Below are 24,583 nucleotides of genomic sequence, written 5' to 3' on the forward strand. Positions count from 1 at the left end.
AATCGCGCGACCTTCAAATGAACAACTATCAGCGACATCATATTGCAGTCGCTGGTCACTGACTCTAGTCGCTGACGCTGGTGACCACGAAACGAACAGACCTGATGCTTTCGACTCAAACAAGAAAGGTCTTTTGATTTTGGTGACACTCTCAACATGTCATAATAGGGTTCTAAATGCTATAAAGCTCTTGTTGCAATTGCAAATATAATTCAATAGAAAGGTGATTTTTTACACAGCCTAAAGTGAATATTTGTACTAACGATAGAAGATCGTATATAATCAATATTCTTTTTTTTTTAATAATCAATATTCATATTGTCTAAGTCCTAAGTACCAGGATTACTACTTATCCTAAAGAATAATAATAGAAAATCCAACTAATAAATAAAATAGGAAACACGTAAAACATTTTTACGAAGTCATAACCATAACGTAACGCTGCATCATATATTAATTTCCGCACTTGATAAATTGTTAGTGTGGTAGATATATGAGGATCCCAGGCACCACTAATTTACCAGTTCCTAAATTTTATCGAGTTTTCAAGTATAGAGAAGAGAAGCATGGGTTGTTCGTTAGTTTAATGGTAATTAATATTTAGAAACTTAATTTAGAACTAATGTGGTTGATGTTAGTTATCTTGTTTCAACATTGGATTAAGAGAACTGTTTTGGTAGCTTAAACTCGTATGTCATATGAACTTGAAACAGCACACTAAACTTTCTTGATTTGATGTGACGCAAGATCTTCTCTGTTTTATCGCAACGTATCCAAAGATTACTTATGGTCTAACTCATAAAACGACATCATCCTCAAAGAAGGGGCCCACAAACAACATGAACAAAATCAAGCGGGTGGGATGATTAAACGGATGACACCATTCTTGCTGATTATTTTGATCTGACGAATAGGAATGTCAATAGGATTGGAGAGCATAGCCACTTCACCAGAGTAGAACCGGCCACCTGAGTCGTGACTAACGGCAGGAGCGTCACCAGTCACCATCACCATCCCACTCTTGACGGAGACTGTGAATCTCTCTTTGGGAACGCCTGGCATGTCTACACGAACGTAGAGGCATCCGTTTTGGAGCTGCTTCGACTCGTAAGACATCAAAGATCCTTGCTTCACCCATGGGTGTGGCTGCAGTACCCGACCCGTCAACACCGGATCTGCTCTCCCACACAAAACAACAAATTAAATGTTATATATTCCCTTTACAACAACCAATTAAAGTCCACGTAAGCATTTGGATACCATGTGGATCCGTGCCATAAGTAACTTTGTGAGAATCAGTCCAAGAGTGATCTTTGACCACAACTAGAAACAAAACAAAAAATATAGAGTTAATTAGTCAAGAAAAAACAGAAAAGATAAATCAAGATTGAATTTTTTTGAAAGAAAAAAAAAGAGAATGAATAAAACAATACCTTGTTCGGAATCTGAATCTGGGACACCAAGAAAAGCTGTATATATAAAAACTTTAATATCAGACAAATAAAACAAATATTCATATAAATTTAAATAAACAAAGAAGAAAAAACAGAGTAAAAGAAAATGTGGGGTTTGATATGATATTACGTGGACGTTGAGTTGCGATTTGAGTCTTGGAGAGGAGAAGGCGAAGAACACCATCGGACATGTGTGCTGCTACGGCTGAAATTTCGCAGCATTTGCAGACGAGACCGGTAGTGTAGATGTAGTTCCGAGGAGAGGAGTCGTGTTTGTGCTCCTTTGGTGCGAGGGCGAAGACAGTCACAGCTTTCTTGGTATCATCAACCACAACCTTCATGGCGTCTTCTGGAACGCCGGGGAAGTCCACCCGAATAAACATGTCCTCGTTCTCCAACGTCTTCAACTCCTGAAACCCTTTTGGCCCGTTTGCTAGAAACTGGTTGTTGATAGCGTAAAACCCATCTTCTCCATCCATTAACACCAAACACAGACATTAAAGAACATCAAATAAGTAAACATTCATCGACCCATTTGAGTGAGATGTTAGATCTGAGGATGGTTTGAGAAGATCTTACCGCGAGATGGAGGGATAGCACTAAGAGGGACGACCATGAGTAAGCGACGAGATAGAAGTTTTCAGTGAGATTTCTAAAAAATTAGAAGCTAGTTAACTAGTGTTTTATCTCTTCTCTGCGTTTTGGATATTTGATGTAGAGGAAAGAAAAGAAGGCAATGATGAGACAAGGAAAACGACAAACTGTATGAGAAACGTGTCCCTTGACTATTTGTCATTGACCGTGACCCTCTCATTTGAAAAGCAAGTTTCTTTATACTAGTATCTTTACATTTTTAACAAAAAAAAAAAAAAAGTTTCTTTATAGTGTTTGTTAGCAGACTACCTCGTCAGGTTTTGATTGAATTTGTTTTGTTTCGCGGTCGGTTGAGGTTCGGAATTACTTTTGGTCTCAGCAAACTGTATTTGATTAATACAGTGATATTTTGATTATCTGATAGATTGTTTCTACTTATATATTTTAGATTAGCAAAGATAACATGTTGCTCTATCTTCTTTCATTTTTTTACCCTATCAAAAATAAATCTCTCACATTTTCTAGCTTTTGTTTACTGTTGAGTTTCTAAAGAACTGCTGCATAAATGGAAATCTAGATTTCAAATAAATGAGTAAACTCTTATTTTCGATGACTTTCTGTTATCTTGAAAAATTACATAATTGAGCACGCTAAAATGAGCCAAATATATTTTAACTTAACGGCCTTCGTCAATGGCGAGGATTTCCAAATGAGACCCATAAATGGCCCACTAATCTTTTAGATTTGGAGGGGTAGATACACCAGACACGTGTTGCTTTGCAGTGAGGTTTTCTCAAATGTCACTACACTCAGTCTTCTGCGATGAGTTATACATCAACAACAGATGTAACAATGCTATGACTTTGACCCAAAAAAAAGATATTATGAGTCTATGACTTCGAACAATTTTTTTCTGAACTATATTTGTGTGAACTGTGAAGATGATAAAACTTCACCGAAGTTATGGTGAACATTATACTTGTTAATTTAGGTTCATATTTTGTTGATTGTTCGTCCCACTTAACCCACATATTTACTATCAACGGAAGCTTAAAGCACAAAAGATGATGCGACCACATACCCCACATTTATGTGAATATCACCAACGAAATCGGAACTACAAAAATACCCTTGTTCATCTCATGTTTTTGTTCAGACAAACATATAATTAACTCTTCTCCCTTCATTTTTTCTTTAAAAATTACAGTTATTATGATGTCGATTCGTCAGTGGATAAAGGTATATTTAACTCTGAAAGTCAGGTAAGTGTAAACATGCATGAACGTGATTTTAAAGATGGATCAGGGATATTTCTGTAATAAATGAGGAACTTACTAAATGATGCCCATAAAAAAAGGTATTGTGTTTCTGTTTCTTTGTCAAGAAAGAAACATGAATGGTTCGGTATAGGTGGTATAAAACACTACCTCTCTACAGAGTCACATGATGCAGCTGGCGACACAAACTACACCACAATAAAAGTAGTAAGTAAATAACCATACAAAATAGTAACTATTATCCCTTTCATACTATAAACTGTTTTAATTTAAAAATGAATATTTTTCTTCAAAAGTATTGCTAAATACATAAATAAATATAGTTAAACATGTTATAAAATTACAAAATAATAATTAGTTATACAATATTCAATAAACATAAAATTGTATAGAATACGAAAACAATTTATATTTTAAATAAAATATATTTTCTAAACAATTTATATTGCCTGTAACTGGTTATTTCTAAAAATAATAGGATAAACAAATGAATAATTATTTATGTAATGAAAATAGAATAATGAATGATATCATAATAAAAATTATTAATGGAATATTAGTTTTCAATCATTTGATTAGCTTTATAAGTTTATGATGTGGAACAAAATGATAAATTTTGTAAGAGATTTATTTTTATTTCATTTAGAAAATGGAAAATGGTGAAACTGTTTATTAAAAAAAATCATTATTGTAACTGGTAAACATTTTATGAAATGCTAGGGAATAACACATTTCAAATAAATTTATCGCACTAAAAATCATTGATTGTTGTAGCCATTATGAAACAGAGATTATATTGTGCTGTTACTAGTAAAATGTAGTAACCCATAAGGTGAGTGTAGACTGATATTTCAATAATTTATGTAATATCTGATTCAGAGATTAAATATCTAAGTTGTTTTTTGGGTCTAAATATCTCACTTATTATGGAGATAATTGAATATCCATGATCTGATTCTTGGATGATTTGAGTATTTACCACACTGTCCTAGTTATTCCAACACACCTAATGATATACGTGACAAGAATAATATTCACATTATTTAACAAGCTAGCAGCCTTGCACACACTTGTGTCATAAAAAATATGCAGCTAAATTAAATAGTTTCTTCAAACACACATTAATAATCAAAGATCTAAGATCCAAACCTCATGCAAAAGAATCATCTCAAGAATTTCAAAATATCACAAAGTCATAACAAAGATCCAACAAACAATTATTATCATCCATAACCCTGAAGGAGAAATCAAGAAACAGAACTTGTTTCTTGGGTTTTCAGTTGTGTCTTACATCAAAAGTACATTGCTTGAAAAAGATCGTCCAAAGATTCCAAAACCACTAAACGTTTTCTAACTTTAAAAGAATAAACGATGTTGAAGAAAACCAAATCAAGAAGATGCTTTGATATCCAGTAATCTCTGAAACCTCCAACTGTTATTATATGGCTGAAACTACGGTGACAATGTCGCTTTCTTGCGGCGGAGGAAGATTCAGATCTATCACACAACGACGGAGCTCTGGGAAAGGTATCTTCTCCGGCTTCGTTTCTTCCGCTGCAAGAACATGTTTCTTCAGTTCAATCTCCCTCGTATCTCTCGATAGCATCATCAAACACATGGCCAAATCCTGTTCCGGAGAACCTTCGGAGACAGAACTCGCCGGTTCTTGAGACTCGTTCGAGTTAACATGACTCGTCTTCTGCTTCTTCCCCGACTCGAACACTCTCTTCTTACTCCTTTTCTTCGTCTTCTTCTTCTTGGAAACCTCTGCTCTGCTACGTTTCCGAACCGGGGCCACAGACTCATGTTCTGTCTCGGTCTCGCTGTTGTAAATGGTGGAAGACTCAGGATCCGGGTTGAAGACCCGGAGACTCTTCCTCGGGTTCTCTCGCAGCCCGTAGACCAGAGTTTTACAGTCTGAGGAGGAAGAAGAAGAGGAGTAAACCGAGTCACCGAGTTTCTTCCGAGTGGGCGTGTGTGATGAGACCAAGTGGGACTTCATGTGACCACCAAGTGCTCTGCCATTACAGAAACTCTTGGAACAGAGCTTGCATTTGTGCTTCTGCATTTTCCAAAGTAGCAAGAAGAGAACAAAAAGAAACCTTAAGAAGACTTTTTAAGTTTTATTTGTCCCAGTTTTGCTCGAAGAGACTGTTGTAGAGAAGAGAGAGATTGAGAGATAGGCAGAGAAGTTAATAAAGAGTAGGTAACAAGCATTCCTTTCTTTTTCACAAAACCCCAAAATTAACAATAATGACGTTTTGGTCCATACGATAACTAATAGGTAAATATAACTTTTTTAGTTAGTTTTAGTAAAACATTTAAGAGAAAACCATACTATTTTTAATTGGACTGACAACGATAACCACTGAGTATAGAATCTTGAATTAATCCAAAATATTGGAATTTTATTAATAAGAAGTTTGTATGTATCGTGACTGGAATTATTCATGTTCTTACAAAAAAACAACTAAAATGATTATTTGTTTAGTAAGAGTTTGTTTAAAAGATAGAAGAAAGGTGACAACAAAGCACAAAAAGAAAGTTGTTGCTTTGCCTTTTATTGACTAGACACTTCTGAATGCATAGACAAGTTTAGAACCTTAATAAAGGATTTGCAAAAATAAACAAAATTAAGATTAGAAAAACTTAACAAAGTATGTGTGATGTGAATAATGTTTGTTGGGTTAGTTGAAAGATTTGACGATATGTGATGGCAGAGTCGGTTGAAGCGTCGAGGTTGATATGATACAAACGGTTGTATTATTTAACGTTGATTTAATTGGACTTTGAGATTTAAATGCTGATTGTTTAAACATTTAAATAGCTTGATTTAAACATTTAAATACTAATGAGTTTTAATACTAGTCAGAATCATTTAAACGAAACGATCTAAGTAAGCATCACGTCTATATAATTGTGAATAGATTGGTACTGTACTATCTAACATACGATGGTCGACCCAACGGTAAATGACTACACAATGATGGTTGGAAAGGTCCACGTCTGTTCTGAGCCATTCCACCTTAGTTTTTCTTTTGTTGGTTTTCTGTATTGTTTTATTCTATGCTTTATTCTGATTTTTTTTTTCTAAAGGAAAATTAATACAAGACTTTTAGTTCGGATTCAGAGAAATATGTTATACTCCATCCATTTCTGAATAAGTACCACTTTTACAATTTTCACACAGACTAAGAAAGTAGCAAAAATATATGTAATTTGTTATTAATTACATATTTCTGACCAATAGTATTTGAGATAAATAAAATTATTTATAAAACCAATGCAGTTTGCAACTAATTTTCAGCTGAAAGTAAATATAATTTGTATTAAAATTGTAAAGTGATATTTTTTTGTGTAACAAAAAAAAACTAGAATAACACTTATTTTGAAACAAAAGGAGAAATAGATTTCGTATTATAGAAATGTGAAGCCTAATTGAAGTTAGTTTCTGAATCCGTTTTCATTAGTTTATTTGACATGTTTTCCATTCTTTTAAAAGATATGACATGTTTTGCATTTAATTCCAATTAGTTTAGCTGAGCTGAGAACTACTGGCTGTCATTCTTTTGTTTGAGACCGAGATTATTGATTATACTCATTACTCTCATTTCGAATGAAAGAATAAGAGTATAAGACCAAACAGCTTTGTCATGGGTTCAAGTATAATTATATTAGTATAGATAATGATCAACATACGATAATGACTAGATTAAATATATGAAGTCATTATCGTGTGTAGATTCGGTCTTATCATTAGGCTCCAGAGTTGTATATATACAGATCTCATAATATCAATACGATCATCCTTTGAACAATACTTCTATACTTCTATATGGTATCAGAGTAGGTTTCGACCTAATCTCTTCTTCTTCACGTCTAATACAACTCTCGTCTTTTTCTCTCTTTACCTGATCTAACATGTCGACCGAATCCTCTTCTTCTAAACACTCTGAAACTACGGTGGTATTCAATATCACTGACCCAAAATCAACTCTCATCTCTCTCAACATGTCTAACATAACAAAGTTGACAGCAAGCAATTTCATAACGTGGCGTCTTCAGATAAGTTCTCTGCTTGAAGCTCATGAACTTCACTGTTTCATCACAGATGATGATCAATCACCACCTGCAACAACTTCAACAACAGATGGACAATCAGAGACTAATCCCAACTTTACAGCTTGGAAACGTCAGGATAAACTCCTCTATAGTGTGTTACTTGGCACACTGTCCATTCCCATTCAACCTATTGTTGCTCGCGCTACAACCTCTCGTGAAATATGAGATATTCTCTTCCGTACCTATGGTAAACCATCCAGAGGACACATAAAACAAGTAAGGCAACAGCTAAAGCACAACAAGAAAGAGAATAAGTCTATCAATGAGTATATGCGTGGCATCATTGAGAAGGCGGATCAACTTGCTCTTCTTGGCTCACCGTTGGAACATGAAGATCTTCTTGAACAGAAGGTCTTGGTGAAGACTACAGAGCAATTGTTGAGATGGTAAATGGAAGAGACACTCCAATCACAATCGATGAGCTTCATGAGAAGCTAATCAACCGTGAGAACACTCTCAAGAGCACTACAACAAGTGATAGCAACATGCCAGTGACTGCTAACCCTACAAACGTTCGTACTAATCAATCCACAAACTCATTCAATTCCTCCCGTGGTGGTTCCAACTCAAATCGTGGAGGATCTAGACAGTCACGACCGTATCTTAGGAAGTGTCAAATCTGTGGGGTTCAAGGACATGGAGCTCGAAGATGTCCTCATTACCAGCAATACCCTATACACATGGCTCCTGGAGTGCATCAACAATATGGGCAGCAACAATCTCAACCTCGTGGACATGCATCATGGCCTGCACCACATCTTCCACTACCTACACCACAATGGCAACAACAAGCGCATCATGCAACAATGTCCTCTCCTGATTTCTCTCGGTGGTTACTAGACAGTGGTGCCTCTCATCACATAGCAAGCGACTTCAACAACCTCTCATTGCACACACCGTATAATGGGAGTGACAATGTCATGATTGGAAATGGAACAGGACTACCGATCACACATACGGGTTCAGTATCTATTCCCTCCAAAAATCGCAATATACTCTTACACAATGTTCTTTGTGTACCGGATATGAAGAAAAACCTTATCTCTGTCAACAAGTTATGTAAAACTAACAATGTTATGGTTCAACTCTGTCCCTTTGATTTTCAGGTGAAGGATCTACACACGGGGACAACTCTTCTCAAAGGCAAGGCCAATGAAGGAGTGTATGAGTGGCCATCAATCTCTTCTCCTATAGCTTTTGTGTCTCACAGATCTTCTCCTTCACAATGGCATTCACGCCTTGGTCATCCCAACTCTCAAACACTTCGTTTTATGTTGTTTCGGTTTTCATTACCTTTATCTACAGCTTTACCTTCTTCTTCTGTTTTATTTTGCAATTCTTGTTCAACTAATAAAAGTCATAAACTTCCATTTTCTACCTCTACTCTCACCACTTCTCAACCCCTTGAAATTTTATTCTCTGATGTGTGGACATCTCCCACTACTTCAGTAGATGGCTATAAGTATTATGTCTTATTTGTTGATCACTATACTAGGTACACATGGCTATATCCTCTTAAAGCTAAGTCTCAAGTGGCTACGATATTTCCTCTATTCAAACAGCTTGTTTTATAAATTAGTGGTGTCTTAATATTTTGAATTTTTGACCCGGGGATGTATATTGTTTTGTGACTGCAGTTTTATGTAACATATTAAGACTGAAATCTCTTTTTCACTTTTTTTAATGTAAATGGTTCATGTCTTCATGATAAGCACTGTATTAGCATTGAATATTAGAACAGAAAAGATTATTACCATTGGTTCGATGCTATAGTTTTGTTGGTTTCTTGGTTTTGTTTGGTTCTTAAAATCACAATTCTTATAACAAATGTGAGCGAATTTTTAATATATATCATCATGTTAGATTGTAATGACAAGATTCTATCTGGCAACGATAGCTGCATCGGTGTATAAGCTCGACCCTTCAAAATCACGAGTTTGAATACCGACAATATAAATTAATTTCGCTTCCCGTGTTTTCTCCAATTTACACATTTTGCGGATTCAAAATAGATATGGTTTATAAGTGTAATTTGTACTCAATTAGAAGATAACTATTTGTCGTAATGACTAGTCACAGATTGTTTGTTCCATACAGATCATTTGGATATCAAATAGTAAATATGGCTACTAATGATAGTAAGAATAAACAACATTAAGAGATCACAAACATCATGTACATAAAAATCGAATATTGCATAGTCATCATACACTACACATACGCGCACAGGTAAAGCAGTAGACGAGAATGGACAAAATTATTTACTATACGCATTGTAATCATGGTTTTATTAAAAAAAATAAAGCTGACCAAAGAACGTACTCTTTCGAGAACGTAAGATTTTTTTTAAGTGTTCACGTTTATTAAAAATTCAATAGATGTTTATAATTTAATTTTTTTTAAATTTTATTATACAATTTTCAATAATTTTTTACCAATGAAATTTAATCAATTCAAATATTTTCATTTAATATTTTTTAAAAATAAAAAAAATTACCTTAAACATATATAAAATCTATCTTTGTAGAACAAATAAAAAATCTAAAACATCTTACGTGAGATTTTCAGTTGTTGGAACTTTAATAAATAGTTGAGTAAGGAAGAGTCTTACACAAAGGAATATATAGTGTGAACTACTTAGCTTTGCTTCAATCTCAATTTTCACCCAATACATAACTCTTCAGTGCGGGAAAAGAAAAAAAACTCTGTGCGCTTTAATAAAAATTAATCTATAATCAACTGGAAGAAAATGCTTACCAATATTTAAAGGAACCGACGGGAACAACAAAACCCATCACTTTCCTCTAAACAGAAAGCATGATCCAAGAAAAATGTTTACACACTGTATAAAACTCGCCTTTAATCACAAACGAAAATATTGCTTTTATAAAAATTATTTGCAGCTTTACTTATGTACTCAAAACATTTTATTTAAATATTTTCAAATAAAGAAGTTTGTTTTATAATATATTTTAGACATGTATTTGGGAGTGAATTTCGTTCATTAAGTATCTACGACTTAATCAGGACACTATAAACCAGTTATCCAAGTAGATTCATGACAATCTTCTAGTTTACTACTGTCCAAGAGGTGCATGTGCATTACCTAACGTAGAAGTAACCAAGCGATTGGAGATGTGTAGCATAATGTGTATGCGTCTAAACCCGTGTGGTATAACACATCATTGTTCTGGTTTGCTGAACTTGTCAGACGCACGCACTTACCCCTACAACGTGTAGTAGGAACGATGTCGTTAAGTCGCAATTGGATAGGAAATTTAAGAACTTGAAATATAACCTGTAAAAAATAGACCATAAATAATCTTAATCAAGAAGATGAAGGGGAGAAGTTAAATCAGCATACTTAGGAAAAATAGTGTACAAACTTTGGCTGTTCAACCCATATTACTTGACAAATATATAAGTAATTAATAGTTCTGTTGTATGTCCCAATATAAAATACATAATTCTAATCTATAAAGTAAAATTGATCTTACTTCTTTAAAAACATAACCAAATTAACATGAACACCAAAAAAACAAGACTTTAACGCAAGAGAGGCTTCTCAAGATCAAACTCTGTCCTAAGCACACTTTCTTCTTCATCTTCTTTTGATTCATCTCCTTCTCCAGACTCCTCTTTACCTTTAGCCCAGAGAACGAAGTAGAGTCCTCCAAACATCAAGGCCATTCCCGCAAAGCTAAATTCACAAATACAAATACAAGAAACAAGATAAAATGACTTTCTTTCATGTCCAAAAAGATCATACTTTGAAAGGAGAAAAGCTGCAAAAGTACCTTCCGAGGTTGAAACTATCATCCCTGGAGAAAGCAGAGACAACAACACACACAACAGTTGCAATTGGACTAAAGAGTGACACAACCACTGGTCCTTTTCTCTTAATCACCCATGCATTAAAACTTAAACCTCCTCCACTCACCAACCCTCCCTACAAACAAATTCTTAAAACATTTTTAGACATGTTCAAATATTACAGACCATGATATATGATTCTTGAGGAATATATGTACCAGCACTGCGTATCCCAAAAGGTTCTTGAGACCGATTACTGATGCACTTCCCATATCCATACTCCCCTTAACAACATACTGCAAAGCTACCGTGGTGAACCCACCGATCAAAGTCACCACTGAAAACATAGAGACAGGCGCCGGGAACTCGACCAGTATGGATGCCTAATTAGGACGATCAAATAGATTAGAATCAACTGTGAATAATATATACAATGTGTCTTGTGCTAAGAAGGAGGCATGAGGCCGAACCTGGAGGACAAGACTTGAGGACAAGCAGCAGATGGAAAGGAAGAGACAGAGGCAACCTAAGATCTTCTCTTTGTCCAAAGCGACGTCGTCAGGGACAATAGGCAGAGCCTTGAGCGAGCTAGAGGTGGCTTTAGTACTGTGCATTAAGCTCATAATGAGAGCTCCCATCACACATAACACCGTCCCTCCCATCTTAACTCTACTGTACATACAACTTAGCTTCACTTTCTCCATCCTTAACAATGTCAAATTCAAAACCCATAAATTAAAACTCTAATATATATATATATATATTTAACAGAACAAATGAACAGAAAAGTAAAAGGGTTTTACCCAGTAGCCCAAGCGATGACGAAAATGAAAGCAGGAGCGAGATTAGGCATAGCTGTAGCCATTGATGCAGAGGTGTGTCTCATTCCTTCAAAGAATAACCACTGGAACAGAGTTACTCTGTTTCAAACAGATATTCTCTCTTAATTAATCACATGTTATGATCATAAGTAAGCAATCAAAAACATGCAGGAATCAAAAGGACGCTACCCAACAAGAGAAACCAAAACCAGTTTTGTCTTCAACTTGAAACTTAGGCTTCTGGGCCACACTTCCCTGCAGATACCAACCACCAAAAAAAAACACTTTCAACAATCCACAATTAAAAAAAATGAAACAGAAATAAAATTTGAAACTTTTGTTTTAGTTGAATTAAAGAGTAGTGATAAAAAAAGTTACCTTTCAAGGAGAAAAGAAAGAGGACTGATGAGAAGAAATGATGCAAAGGTGCAGAAGATAGCAACAAGAAGCGGATCAACTCCAAGAGACAAGACCTGGCTCAGTACCTCCGAGTTTCCAGCGTAAATCACCTGAGCTCCGACCAACCCTCCGACTATTCCAACTTCTTTTAACGTCTCTCTCTTCATCACTTGTCACCAAAAAAACACACAGAAATTTTGAGAAAACAAAAGGAACAATACAGCGGAATCAGTTGGAACAAAACACGAGTTTTCGATTTTCGTGGAGGAACTGAAAAAAGCAGAGAGACACTTTATCTCTTCAGAGCTTTTATTTCTTATGGGAATGCGTTTACTTGAAGTTGAAACTTTCTCTCTATAAAATCTCACTTCTTCCCTTTCGAAGACATGTGTACATGCACTGCATTGGTTTTATGGAGGGTCTCGCCATTATAACTCCTTTGGGAAATGCATATTTTTATTTATCTATTAGACTTTTAAGTTTTAACTCTTACTAGTAGTATTATTTTAATACAAGAGTCCTTAAATTTTGGTGTAACGGGATGAATATTTTTGTTTGACATGTGAAATAAGACGCTCAAAATCCGGTAGAGGGTTAATCTGTCAATAAATTTGACTTTTTGTTTTGAAAAATATGAATTATATCATGAAAATTCATCTCATATGATCAGACGTTGATTTGAGAGTTTTGAAAATCTGTGGCCTAAATTCTGTTATTTATCACACCAGACATATATATATATATATATATAGTGTAGTTATTTGTATTTGCACGTTATGATAGTTATTGGATATTTCTCAAATATATAAGAAAAAGACTAAAAGTGCAATAAGCCAAACCGAAACATTCAGATTCGGTGAATTCAAACTTTAACACAATTTTGTGTGTGTTTAAAATATGATAAACCAGTATAATCTAAATGAAACATCTTTCTTTCTTTTTTGTAACTGGACACATCATATTTCTGATGAACAATTCTGCATAAAAATATATAAATTTAATTTTGTTTACAATATGGATACGTGTAATTATTAATGTGCTGTAAGATTTTGTAAAGTCGTATTTTGCTGGATCGTGAATCTCCGTCACACATATTCATGTAATGATGAAATTATTTCGTGACAAAGAAAGATGAAACTATTTCGCCATTATGTAATTGTACTATTTTCAAAGCAAAATTTAAAACATGGCGAACAGGAAAGGAAAGATACAACCGGGAAAAGAAGTAAAAAGACATGCAATGAGCTCCGTCAGATACGGGGAACCTCAGGACTTTGTTAGGTAGTGTTGTTTGTATTGTTATTTTTGGATAAACAAAACGACAGTGTACCACCACCTATTCTATTTTTCGTTTTATGTCAACATCTGTTCACTATAATTTGTCTTTGTTTTGGTGTGGCATGCAACCTCTTTCTTTCTTGTTTTCCGTTTTGTTATAGGATCAATAGATGTACCTGTTTTTCTTGTGATAGTACACACAAAACCAATCTCTTAGGCTTCGAATATAAAAGCAGTTCAAACATGACAAATCAAACAGATCATGCAGATCAAGCATGACAAGTGCAGATCAAACGAGATAAATGCAGATTAATTGGATCATGCAGGAGAAAACCTGATCAAATAATTTATTATAACTTATGAATGATAAAATCAGTTTAAAATTATAACTCATATATTAAAACAATAAAAATGATAATTAGATATGTAAACAAATATTTTAGATGTTATAGGATCGGCCGAAATGCCTGTAAATATTTTATAAGATACTTATACTTCTTTTATTTTCTTATTTATAAAAATTAAAAATTATATGACAAAAAATAATAAGTAGAGAATGATAATTTTGTATTGTTAAAGTTGTAAATAAAATAAAATAAAAATATTGTATTCATAAAACTAGATAAATATATTTTTAAAGTTATGTGTTGTAACAAAGTTATTTATTGACCAAACAAAAAAAAAAGCAGATCAACACTACCAAATGTTGGCGGGTGAGATTTGCATGCAGATCTCCTGCTTTTTCTACAAAAAGACAAAAAAATATTAAACTGCATGCAGATTTTCCGCTTGAACTGCTTTTGTAAAAAGAAAATGATAAATGGTGAATGCAGTACGGAAGAACTGTATGTGCAAGAGATCTGCACTTATCCTGTTGCTCTATTCGGGCACTTAGTTTCTCCTTTTTTTTTCTTGGGAGGAAAAGGTATCCAACCAAAAAAGCTCTCCCACCCAGAAAAAGTCCATGATCAAATTAAATGACATATTTTTACCCAAGATAATTAATTATGTCTAATAAATATTTGGTAATATAAATATATGGTTTGGCCTATAAAGGAGATGATGTGCAATAGAGTTGTTGAGTGCAAAAAAAAAAACTGGTGTGAAGCGTAAGAGAAGAATAAAAGAGGAGTCTAAAAAAGAAAACTAAGGTCTTGTTTAGCTTTTAAAGATTAGATTGTGTGTGACAATTGTGTGAATCATATATTTTAAAACTAATTATTTGGGTTGGAGTTAGATCTATTATTAATAAAGTCTTAGAATCATGTTTAAAAATGTTAATTGTGATTCATCAATGGATTTATAGCTTCATAAACTTTACATTCAGGTTTATCCTAAAGATTATGGGAGATGTAAGTCCCACATCTAAAGCTAAATGTTAATGTAGATATTCTTCATCCTTAAATCAGTTCAGGTCTGAGATAGCTCTATTTCTAATATGGTTTGAATATTTCTTTAGTGATTAGCTAATTAGTTGAGATAAAAGGCCTCCTCCCACCCAAAAAACCGTTTAATGACATATTTTAACCCAAAAGAAATTAAATATGAGTCTGATAACGATTTGTTTATATAGAATAATTTGCCTATTAAATTAAGTATTTGGTTATATAAAATAATTTGTAATAGAGATGATGTGAAATGGAGTTGTGGAGTGCAAAAACACTTTGTAGTGAAGCGTAAGAGAGAAAATAAAAGAGGAGTGTAAGCAAGAAAAGAAAAGAGGAAAGTTGGGAGGCTTACACGTCACTTTATGTGGGCTCCAACTTCCACTTCATTTTCCCACGACTTGTGATTGTGAAGCGTGTGCTCGTCTTTCTTTTGGCCGGTTGTCTTGCCCCCCCCATCAAATGCGATCATTTTGTTTCTCAAAAAAAAAAAACTTAATTAAGATTATAATTCTGATCCACGGATTAGTATTCAAACTATATTTGATAAGATGATCCGGAACCGATTGACTCTCTTAGAGAGAGACTGGGAAGGGAAAATATGCTAAAGCGACGGGTGTATGGTTCGCTATTAGATTATGGGTCTCAAAAACCTTAGTTTGATGTATCAAACTCAAATAGCCACATTCTTTGTAAAAATGTATTTTTATTCTAATAAATTTAACATTTATTCAAAAAAAAACAAGTTTTGGGTTTATATATCACTAAACATATTTTCAGCGTTGACAAAAAAAACATATTTTCAGCAAATTCTGTGGAAAATGTTTTGGGTTTATATATCACTAACATATTTTGAGCAAATTCTATGGTTTAGCAAGCTTAGTTCATAGTATTGATTTAAAAGATGGATGATAAGCAGAATCACGTTTGATAACTTAAAATACTTTCACTCCACAAAATCTTTGGCCCTTGTAGTTTAGTTGAGTCTAACGTCTATCAAAGCCACAAAATTCTTCGACAAAAGAATTGGAAATGAAATGTTTTTGAATGAATGTAAAATTTATATTCATCATAAAAATTTTTTTACATCAAATGCAGCAGGTAATCAAAATTTGATACCACTATACATACTCTATAAAATTATTTATCTACTACCAAACCAAAAGATCAAAATACTTATTTTTTTTAACTCCGTTTTTGGTTATGAAACTCATTTTATTTCTAACATTCTATTAGGGATGGCAATTAAGGATCAGGACCGCGGACCTGGCCTGTAAAGGCTTGCTGCGGGACGGGATTGGGCCTCCATTTGGTAAGCCCGCAAAATTGCGGGCTTCGCGGGACGGGTTCAAAGCGGGACGGGTCAAAAACGGGACGGGTCGAAAGCGGGATGAGCTTAACCCGCGGGATTTTGAAGACCCGCAACCCTAAGTCCCCATTTCTGCTTTCGCCTAAAACATTGAGAGAGAGAGAGAGAGAGAGAAAACGATTCTTGTGACTTTTCTCCTATAAAACATAAGGAGTTCTGGCGATGATGCATGATTCGAGCTCCGGTGATGATGATTCGAGCTCCAGCGATGACGACTCCAGCTCCAGCGATGACGATTCGAGCTCTGGTGTTGTTTTGATTTGGTTTTCTCTTTTTATTACACACAACTATGAATTGCTTTATTACAATGTGATATTTCTTGTTTAAGTTGATTGGTTTTGTTTTCAGTATTGTGAAGTGGTGTTTTTCTTAAATTAAATTTGGTTACAGTGGTGTTGTTTAGGAGAAAAGTTAGTTGTATAACATGTCACTTGTATAATTTGGTAAAGTGATTCACGATTTTTTTTGCAATCCAAATAATTAAAAAGAGAGATGGTTTAATGAAGACATAAAACACTTGAGCCAACTTATTACAAAAATAACAACTCAATCAGATTCAAACTCAACAAAAGCTTATGCTGATAACAAAAAAAGGCTTTTAACTCAAGAACGCAAGCACAAACGGAGCTTTGTGGCATTGATTTTGATAAGTCTTTAGTGAAGCTAAATGAGCTCTCTTCAACTCTCTTACACAACTCTTCTACTTGAGCATTCATGAAAAAAACTGTAGTAGGCGGTTTGATAAGGAGGCGTCCCACGGGACGGCCCGCGAAGGCCTATATATTTTGTGGTACGGGTTTGGGCCGACATTTTGAAGACCGCAGCCCGCGCGGGACAGGCCCGCTGTAACCCGCTCGACGGCTAACCCGCTGCGGTACGGGACGGAATGGGATGGGTAAACCTGTTTGACATCTCTATGCAGTTCTCTGAAGAACTTAACATGCATATGTGAATCACCATACCATCTCTTATTTCTTTCTCTCCACACTGCATATATCGCTTTCTTGCAAAACATATCATATACAAAATATTTTCCCCACCCCATAACTATAGAATGTTACTAAATCCTTAACTACATAAATATATAAGTTGTATCTATTAATTTTATAGATATAATGGCAGATTACTAAATAAAAGAGTTTCTTCTCAGAAAATGACAACATAAGTTTCCAACAAATTTAATTGAAGTGTATATGGATAAGTTTCTAAGAAATGTCTTAGAAAAATTTAACCCCCAATATGTTCAATTAAACTTGACACTTTCTTAGTTTATATCAATTCCAAAATATTGGCTACCTTTAAATTAAGGAACTAGTTATGAAGATCTATAACTCCTCTTTTTATTTTCTCAAAATATGTTTATTGAGATATAAACATGTAAAGATGTTATTATTAGAGAAAAAAAACTCTGGTGGAGATATATTCTACCTCAAGTAAAAAACTCGAAAGGAAGAAGGGCTGTGATCATTAGGGTTTCTTAAAGGATCACAGGTTAAGAACCTTCTCGAGCGTACTTGGTGAGTGAATCTTATTGATACGTCATGTTAATTAATTAGTTAATGAATAGGGCACACATGTCCCTAGCTTCGTAAACAATTCTGACCTTAACTTTGGTATTTTTACTCAGGATAATCAGGAAATAGGGTTTTGTTGAATGATGGACAAAGTTAATCATTTATCTGGAGATTTGCTCTTGAAGATACACCAATTTTTCCTACAACGGAAGTCCCGATCACAAGTGTTTTGTTGAAACTTGTCGTTCTCTTGTGGATGTTTGTGCCAAAACTGGATAATTGTCGTCGCTATTAATTATGATACCAAGAAATAAAAATGTTTTCCCATTTTATTAGCACATATGTTTTACTACACAATACTTCATTTCTGGAAAGTTTCCACCTAAGTTTTGATGGAATATCTTATAATGCCGATAATGCGTTATGCATTTAACTCAAGTCCCTAAACATGAATCTATAAACCTCAACACTCATGTATTAACCTTTTTTTTTCTTGTCAAAATACATGGATTAAGTCTGAAATTCATTGTTTGAACATACAAAGATAATTATGAAAATATATTACATCATTCAGATTCATCTTTCAAGTTATCATCACTACATTTATCATCACTTTCATCAAAATTGTCTTCGTTTACTTCATCTATCATATCGTCGAGAAGATCTCCATATTGACAGTTATCTGGATCAAACTCGAATTTGTTGTATTTTCGTCCCAAATTGACATCAACAAGTCCAAATTTATTAAACCGAACACCTCTGTTGAGGAGGGGGTCAAACCATTCACATTTGAACATGACATATTTCAACTTCACTAATCCAGGGAATTACACTTCAATAATCTCTTGTAAGAGCCCGTATAAATATGTTTTAACATTTCACATATGTTCTCTAATTACTTATTGCTAGAAGTCTTACATACACCTACTATTTCAGCTTATTCGTACATTCGTTGTTAAAGAATTGTAACACTTCCCTCGTAAATTGGTTGTCATTTTACAACTGTTTTACGAGGAATCTTCTCTTACATCGTACAATCGTTATAAAGTTACGTACAATTATTTTACGAGAAGCTATTTTTCTCGTAAATTTACTTCTGAGTTTACAACGATTTCCTTTTCCCTTAATACCATTGTAACCTCTTCCTCAATTTACGATACCCCATATCCTTGAATATATTCCTCGTTATAGACATGTTTTCTTCTAGTGCTTACTTTATAATGCTCTTTGTCTTAGATTTTAATTTTCAATGTTTTACTTCATATGCTGGACCTTACCAGATACAAAATCTAACATGAATTTGGTCAGAGCTCTTTGCCTATCCACTCGTGATGAATATACATGCAATAGCCTTGAGCAAGGCAGACACATACGTTGATTATTTCAGAGTACGTCTTTGTAAGTCTTTCTGAACTTGTGGTTTACATTAATTACTGACCTACCTAGCTAGTGTTGTTATTTCATTTTTTTTGTTTGTTTGCAGGTTAACATCTGGGCCGCAAAATTGAACCACGACTGGTATGTTCGATTTGCAAGGACAACAATGTACCCTGAATATTGTTTAAGGTCTTGTTTGTTGCCTCCTTTTGGATTTCTTGAACTTCTGTAAACACCCATGTTATTGCTGAATAGTGTTTTTTCTTTCTTTCTTTTGAACTAATGCTAAAGATAGTTGACGTTTTGAGAAGAGCATAATAAGAAAGATTATGTTTTGCTTTGATCTCCTAAATGGCGTTGAGATGATAAAAGGTAAAATGAAGAATAAAAAGTAAAAACATGCAGATGGAAACATAATCATCACATGCAGGTTCAGACGTGTAACCAAACCCAAGTTCTAATACGCTTCATGAAAGATTATAAAACCATTGGGAAAACCAAAATTTAGAAAACATTCAACCTCTTGTGTCTGATCATATTACAATAATAATGAAATTGTTTAAACCCTTAGCCAAAAATGTATTTTTTTCGTTCTGGTGGATTGCCCTTCGATATCTTCCATAAAAGCTCGTCACTTTTCTACCTACGCTTATATCTGCATGAGAATTATTTTACCTTAAAATTCATGATTATATATGATTAAGAATGAATCTGAGAATTGGCAAATGAAAGTAAGGATTACTTACCGGCCTTTGCTCTTGAAAGAGTTCTTAGACTTCCCGCGAGGTTTCGCTGAAGCCGCAGCTCCGCCTCTGCCTTGTTTCTTGTCGCTCATATCACTCTTGAACAGATCTTTCATCTCTTCATTTCGAGGCTGCGTTTTTGGTTTAGTCCGGTTTAGGTTTTGTTTCTTGTTCGGCGTTGGTCTATCCATCTTGCCCGAATCAATTGCTCTCTGTTTTGCTTTTACCGCCTTCGCTCGTCTGTAACCAAGATCCACAAGTGTCAATCCTTTCTTCTCTGGTTCGTTCTTCTTCTTCTTGTCTTTCCCCTGAAACACAAACACGTTGATAATCAATACAATGTTTGATCCCTATCACAGAGACACTGTAAGATACTTACTCTTGATCTTCCTCGTTTTTCATCTTCTCCTTCTTCTTCCTCTTCGTCTTCTTCTTCGTTATCCTCTAGCATCTCTCTGGCAGCTTCAAGCTTTCTACGTTTTTTCCTTGGAAGATTCTTCTGTACTTGCATGATCAAGCGAATTGTAAGTTCTCTAGAAAGAAGATAATGAGAATCCAACAACCCCAAACAGAAAAAAGATTATGCAACTGAAAAGTGAAGACGAACCTCGCGTTCGCGTTTTCTCTTCTCCTTCATCTTGAGGTCCTCTGCTATATCAGCACTAACTAGTTCGTTTCCAGAAGGGTTTCCAGCAGAATCCTGTTCAGAGTGTACCCAGAGTGATTCAGACAACAATTTCAGAAAGTTTCTGTTAAAGTTCTGACGAATGAGAGTGAATTAATTAAAAGGACACCTTTTCAGTTTTCGCCACGAGCTTCTTCTCCTTCTCTGTCATGAACCAAGTCCTTTTTGGGCGTGCGAATATTTCATCTCTGTGTTCAATCATGTTCTCCGCCTGCAGAAATAAAACCATAATCAGCTATGAGATATTAAGCCAGTGACACAACTTATCAAATTCAATAACTAGAGCTTCCTACCTTTGCAAATTCCATTTCAGCTTTCCTTAGAGCTCGCTCTTCCCTGAAAGCACCTCAAAACTTAAGTATGCAGATCAATGAACAACGTAATTATTTGACTGGTGTGAAATGGAACCTCTCTAGTCGAATAACAGCAGAGTATTGATCTTCCATTTCATCGATTATCTGAGACCACTTAACGATTGACTGCTCTGGGATGATTCTGCTTTTTAACTTTGAACCCACCTTCTTGGCCTTGTAATCGAAAAACAATTTCAATTAAATTGTCAAAACTAAAGCGCTAATCAAAACGGGCAATAGCAAGATCCATCTATATCTGAAGAATCGCTTACAATGACTTTCAAAAGGGATCGGTCATTGTCAGTAACAAAGGTTACAGCATAACCTTCTCTTCCAGCCCTAGCTGTTCTACCAACTCTGTGAACATAACTGCAAAATAAAAGGAAAAATTTATCCTCATATCAGTTAAGAATAAAGCTGAGAGCTTTCTAATTCAATCATATCATACAGAGAATATCTCGTAGTTACCTGTCTATTTCCCGAGGACAGGCATAATTTATAACAGTTTGGACACCAATAATATCAAGCCCCTAGAATGTTCAAACAAGAGTGTTCAAGAAGTGAAAAAAAAAAATAAGCAGAGCAACTGTGAGATCATTTGGAAAATAAGTTATCTGCTTCTTATACTTACTCGAGCAGCCACATCAGTAGCAATGAGAAAATCAACCTCTTGCTTCCTGAAAAGTTCCAGAGACTGCAAAACGATACCAATAAGCTCTTGCAAAGAGGGAAACAGAGTTATTCATGAACAAAAAGATGATGGGTACAAGTTTCTTACATCAAGACGTTGTGCTTGAGTTAGGTTTCCATGGAGCTCAGCTGCTTTGAGGCCAGCTAGTCCGAACAAAATTTTCAGTCTATGTGCAGCCTGTTTTGTTCCACTGGCACAAGAAGAAAAAGAAAATCTGTAAGTGAAAATGCGCAAAAAAAAGCAAACTTTACAAGCACTGTGTGGAACTTGGATTAGAAAGGTATCACATTTCAAGTGAAGTCTAACCTAAAGATGATGACTTTTGATTTAAAAGTTCTTGTGCATAATGAAAGAAGAACAGCTTCCTGATTTGCCTCACGCGTCCTGCGTATTCTTACCACCCTACAGTTAAAAGCACGAGTTAGTTGCAAGTCATATGTTATTTATATTCAAGATCATAAGCTGATGAGTAGAAGCTGACATACTCTTCAGTAAGGCCTGGAGGCCTTCTAGCCGATGGATCAGCTGAGAGACGCAGCGGTTTGTTCAAGGAAAGTTTGACAAGCTCTTTAACTTCTTCAGTCATTGTGGCTGAGAAGAGCATTGTTTGCCTTCTCTTGGGACATAAGCGAACCTGTAAGTAGACATAGGCTCATATTTAAAATCAAACGACGAATACCTAACATAAACTCTTTAATCAAGTCTGCCGACTAGAAACTATCAAAGATAAGACAAATTCACAAGAGTTCAATATCATATGTTCATGAGAACTGAACATCAAACATAAAATGTAAAGAAATAGGATAGATACCAGCTCTTGTATTTCAGTGGCAAACCCAGTCTGTAGAAGACGATCTGCTTCATCGAGAATCAAAACCGCTAGATCATCCAAATCGACAGACATCGAATTACGCAAATGATCTATCATACGTCCAGGAGTAGCGACAACAATATCTGGCATAGACCTCAAAACAACCTCTTGCTCCTAACACAAGAAACATGAAGGATTAAGCAAGCTTTCTAGTTGATACTATTCCAATTTTTGAATTGTAAGAGACATTTATTAGAGAGGATTTAAGCTTGCTCTCAAACATCAAATAATGTAAAATGAGATCTATAAATCTCAAACATTTAAACACAAACGGTTACACAAGAAGTCTGACACCTAACAGATAGAATGCATACCCTCACAGAAAGCCCTCCTACAATCAATCCACATTTGATATCAGTAAACTGTGCAAGCTTCTGAATCATACTGTGAATCCTGAAACAGATTAAAAAAAAAAACAAATAAGCTTTTCGTCAACAGGAATCAAAAAGACCTTAAAGGTTTAGTCTTTTTGCGAGAGGCTACTTACTGGACAGCCAGCTCCCTGGTTGGAGTGAGAATAAGAACCCTAGTAGCAAAGACCCGCTTAGGACGAAACAGCAACCTCTCAAGAGTAGGTAAAGCGAACGCAGCAGTCTATCACAAGAAAGAAAACTAAAATCAGCATAATAAAAAAAACTCCACAGTTTTAACAAAACCTTCTAGTTATTATTACTGCTCTCACCTTCCCTGATCCAGTGATTGCACTGGCGCAAAGATCACGCCCTGTAAGTGCTAAAGGTATACACGCTGCCTGCATTTGCAACATTCCACCATTCAGAACAACCTCTCTTAATAGTAACTGAAACTAAAAACTCAGTACTGAACCTGAATCGGGGTAGGTTTCTTGTATCCAAGAGTTTCACAAGCTCGAAGCAACGGACGAGAGAGGTTGAGCTCCATGAAAGAGTTGGCATGAAACGAAACTCCATCCACGGTAGAGAAGAACGGCTTGGCTGCAACATTGTCTGCTTTCGAATCAGCTGCCTCTTCGTCTTCCGAAAGATACTCCTCCTTCAAAGAGAGAATCAAATTCAAAGTTCAAATTTCTCAAGAAAACAAAATGATTCAATCAATTCAGTGTTTATACTTGTTTGTCAGGTTCAGCCTCGGAGACATCTTCTTCATCTTCCTCTTCTTCTTCTTCTTCTTCTACTTCCTCAGCGGAGATAGGAAGAGGACGATGCTTGATAGCTTTTGAAATCTTCTCATCTATAGAGGTTGTGTGACGGCGGGCGTGTTCTTCCCCGACGGAGCTTGAATACGACGCGAAATCCCAAGGAGATTGAGCATCGGTGCTTCCTTTCTTTGTAGTTTTCTCATCTTCCTCTTCTTCTTCGCCGTCTTCATCCTCAACTTCGCTATCTTCTTCGTCTTCTCCACCACCTTCTGCTCGAGCTTTACGCTCTTCTGCTACTACATCTTCGTCGCTGCTCTCCTCTTCGTGGTTGAGGAAGTCGAGATCGTCGTCGCTAGCGGCGTCGTAGAAGAAGGCCCCGGACATTGCTAGGGTTTATGAGGTTTCACAACTTTCACAGAGAGGCGATTAACAGATTATAAGCGATTACTAAATAGGTCTGGGGAAAAAACGAACCGAACCGAACCGAGTTCATTTATATAATTTTGAAAACCGATTTGGTTCGATTTAAAACCAACTTTGTTTCTTCCTTCCATTCTAAATTTCGAGTAATCAATCAATCTTCCGCATCTTGGGCTGGGTTGATAAAGTTAGATCTAATGGGCTTATTCTGTTATCTTCTTTCCTTTACCAACGATTTTTATTTCTAATGGGCTTATATAAAATTTAGCCTCTTGAGTTTTTTAGATTTGGTTCGGATAT

At 35.2% G+C, this 24,583-nt stretch overlaps 4 protein-coding genes across 4 annotated transcripts; all 4 read right to left on the reverse strand.

Annotated features, from left to right (window-relative positions):
- Window positions 1–711: 711 nt before the first annotated feature.
- LOC106444522 (putative 57 kDa heat shock protein) lies at window positions 712–2,269 on the reverse strand. The gene is made up of 5 exons (XM_013885991.3): window positions 2,034–2,269; window positions 1,585–1,920; window positions 1,434–1,469; window positions 1,261–1,323; window positions 712–1,175 (listed from the first exon to the last, which is right to left on the reverse strand). Exons 1-5 carry the CDS (start codon window positions 2,068–2,070, stop codon window positions 850–852), a joined length of 798 nt encoding a protein of 265 aa, XP_013741445.2. The 5' UTR covers window positions 2,071–2,269; the 3' UTR covers window positions 712–849.
- A 2,216-nt stretch (window positions 2,270–4,485) lies between these two features.
- On the reverse strand, window positions 4,486–5,795 carry LOC106444521 (zinc finger protein ZAT9). The gene has a single exon (XM_013885989.3). The coding sequence runs from the start codon at window positions 5,391–5,393 to the stop codon at window positions 4,764–4,766; it is 630 nt and encodes a 209-aa protein (XP_013741443.2). The 5' UTR covers window positions 5,394–5,795; the 3' UTR covers window positions 4,486–4,763.
- A 4,994-nt stretch (window positions 5,796–10,789) lies between these two features.
- Window positions 10,790–13,145, reverse strand: LOC106440552 (WAT1-related protein At4g16620). The gene is made up of 7 exons (XM_048738666.1): window positions 12,460–13,145; window positions 12,271–12,336; window positions 12,064–12,180; window positions 11,731–11,965; window positions 11,479–11,643; window positions 11,245–11,396; window positions 10,790–11,147 (listed from the first exon to the last, which is right to left on the reverse strand). Exons 1-7 carry the CDS (start codon window positions 12,645–12,647, stop codon window positions 10,994–10,996), a joined length of 1,077 nt encoding a protein of 358 aa, XP_048594623.1. The 5' UTR covers window positions 12,648–13,145; the 3' UTR covers window positions 10,790–10,993.
- A 6,621-nt stretch (window positions 13,146–19,766) lies between these two features.
- LOC106440550 (DEAD-box ATP-dependent RNA helicase 28-like) lies at window positions 19,767–24,298 on the reverse strand. Its single transcript, XM_048738667.1, has 19 exons — window positions 23,834–24,298; window positions 23,572–23,757; window positions 23,429–23,497; window positions 23,234–23,340; window positions 23,061–23,139; window positions 22,687–22,860; window positions 22,361–22,509; window positions 22,182–22,277; window positions 21,963–22,065; window positions 21,816–21,878; window positions 21,653–21,714; window positions 21,457–21,553; window positions 21,240–21,358; window positions 21,125–21,167; window positions 20,941–21,042; window positions 20,754–20,846; window positions 20,526–20,645; window positions 20,150–20,454; window positions 19,767–20,058 (listed from the first exon to the last, which is right to left on the reverse strand). The coding sequence occupies exons 1-19, from the start codon at window positions 24,245–24,247 to the stop codon at window positions 20,043–20,045; spliced, it is 2,397 nt and encodes a 798-aa protein (XP_048594624.1). The 5' UTR covers window positions 24,248–24,298; the 3' UTR covers window positions 19,767–20,042.
- Window positions 24,299–24,583: the final 285 nt, after the last annotated feature.

This window comes from Brassica napus, chromosome A8 (genome assembly GCF_020379485.1).
Source record: "Brassica napus cultivar Da-Ae chromosome A8, Da-Ae, whole genome shotgun sequence".
Classification (NCBI taxonomy): Eukaryota; Viridiplantae; Streptophyta; class Magnoliopsida; order Brassicales; family Brassicaceae; genus Brassica; species Brassica napus.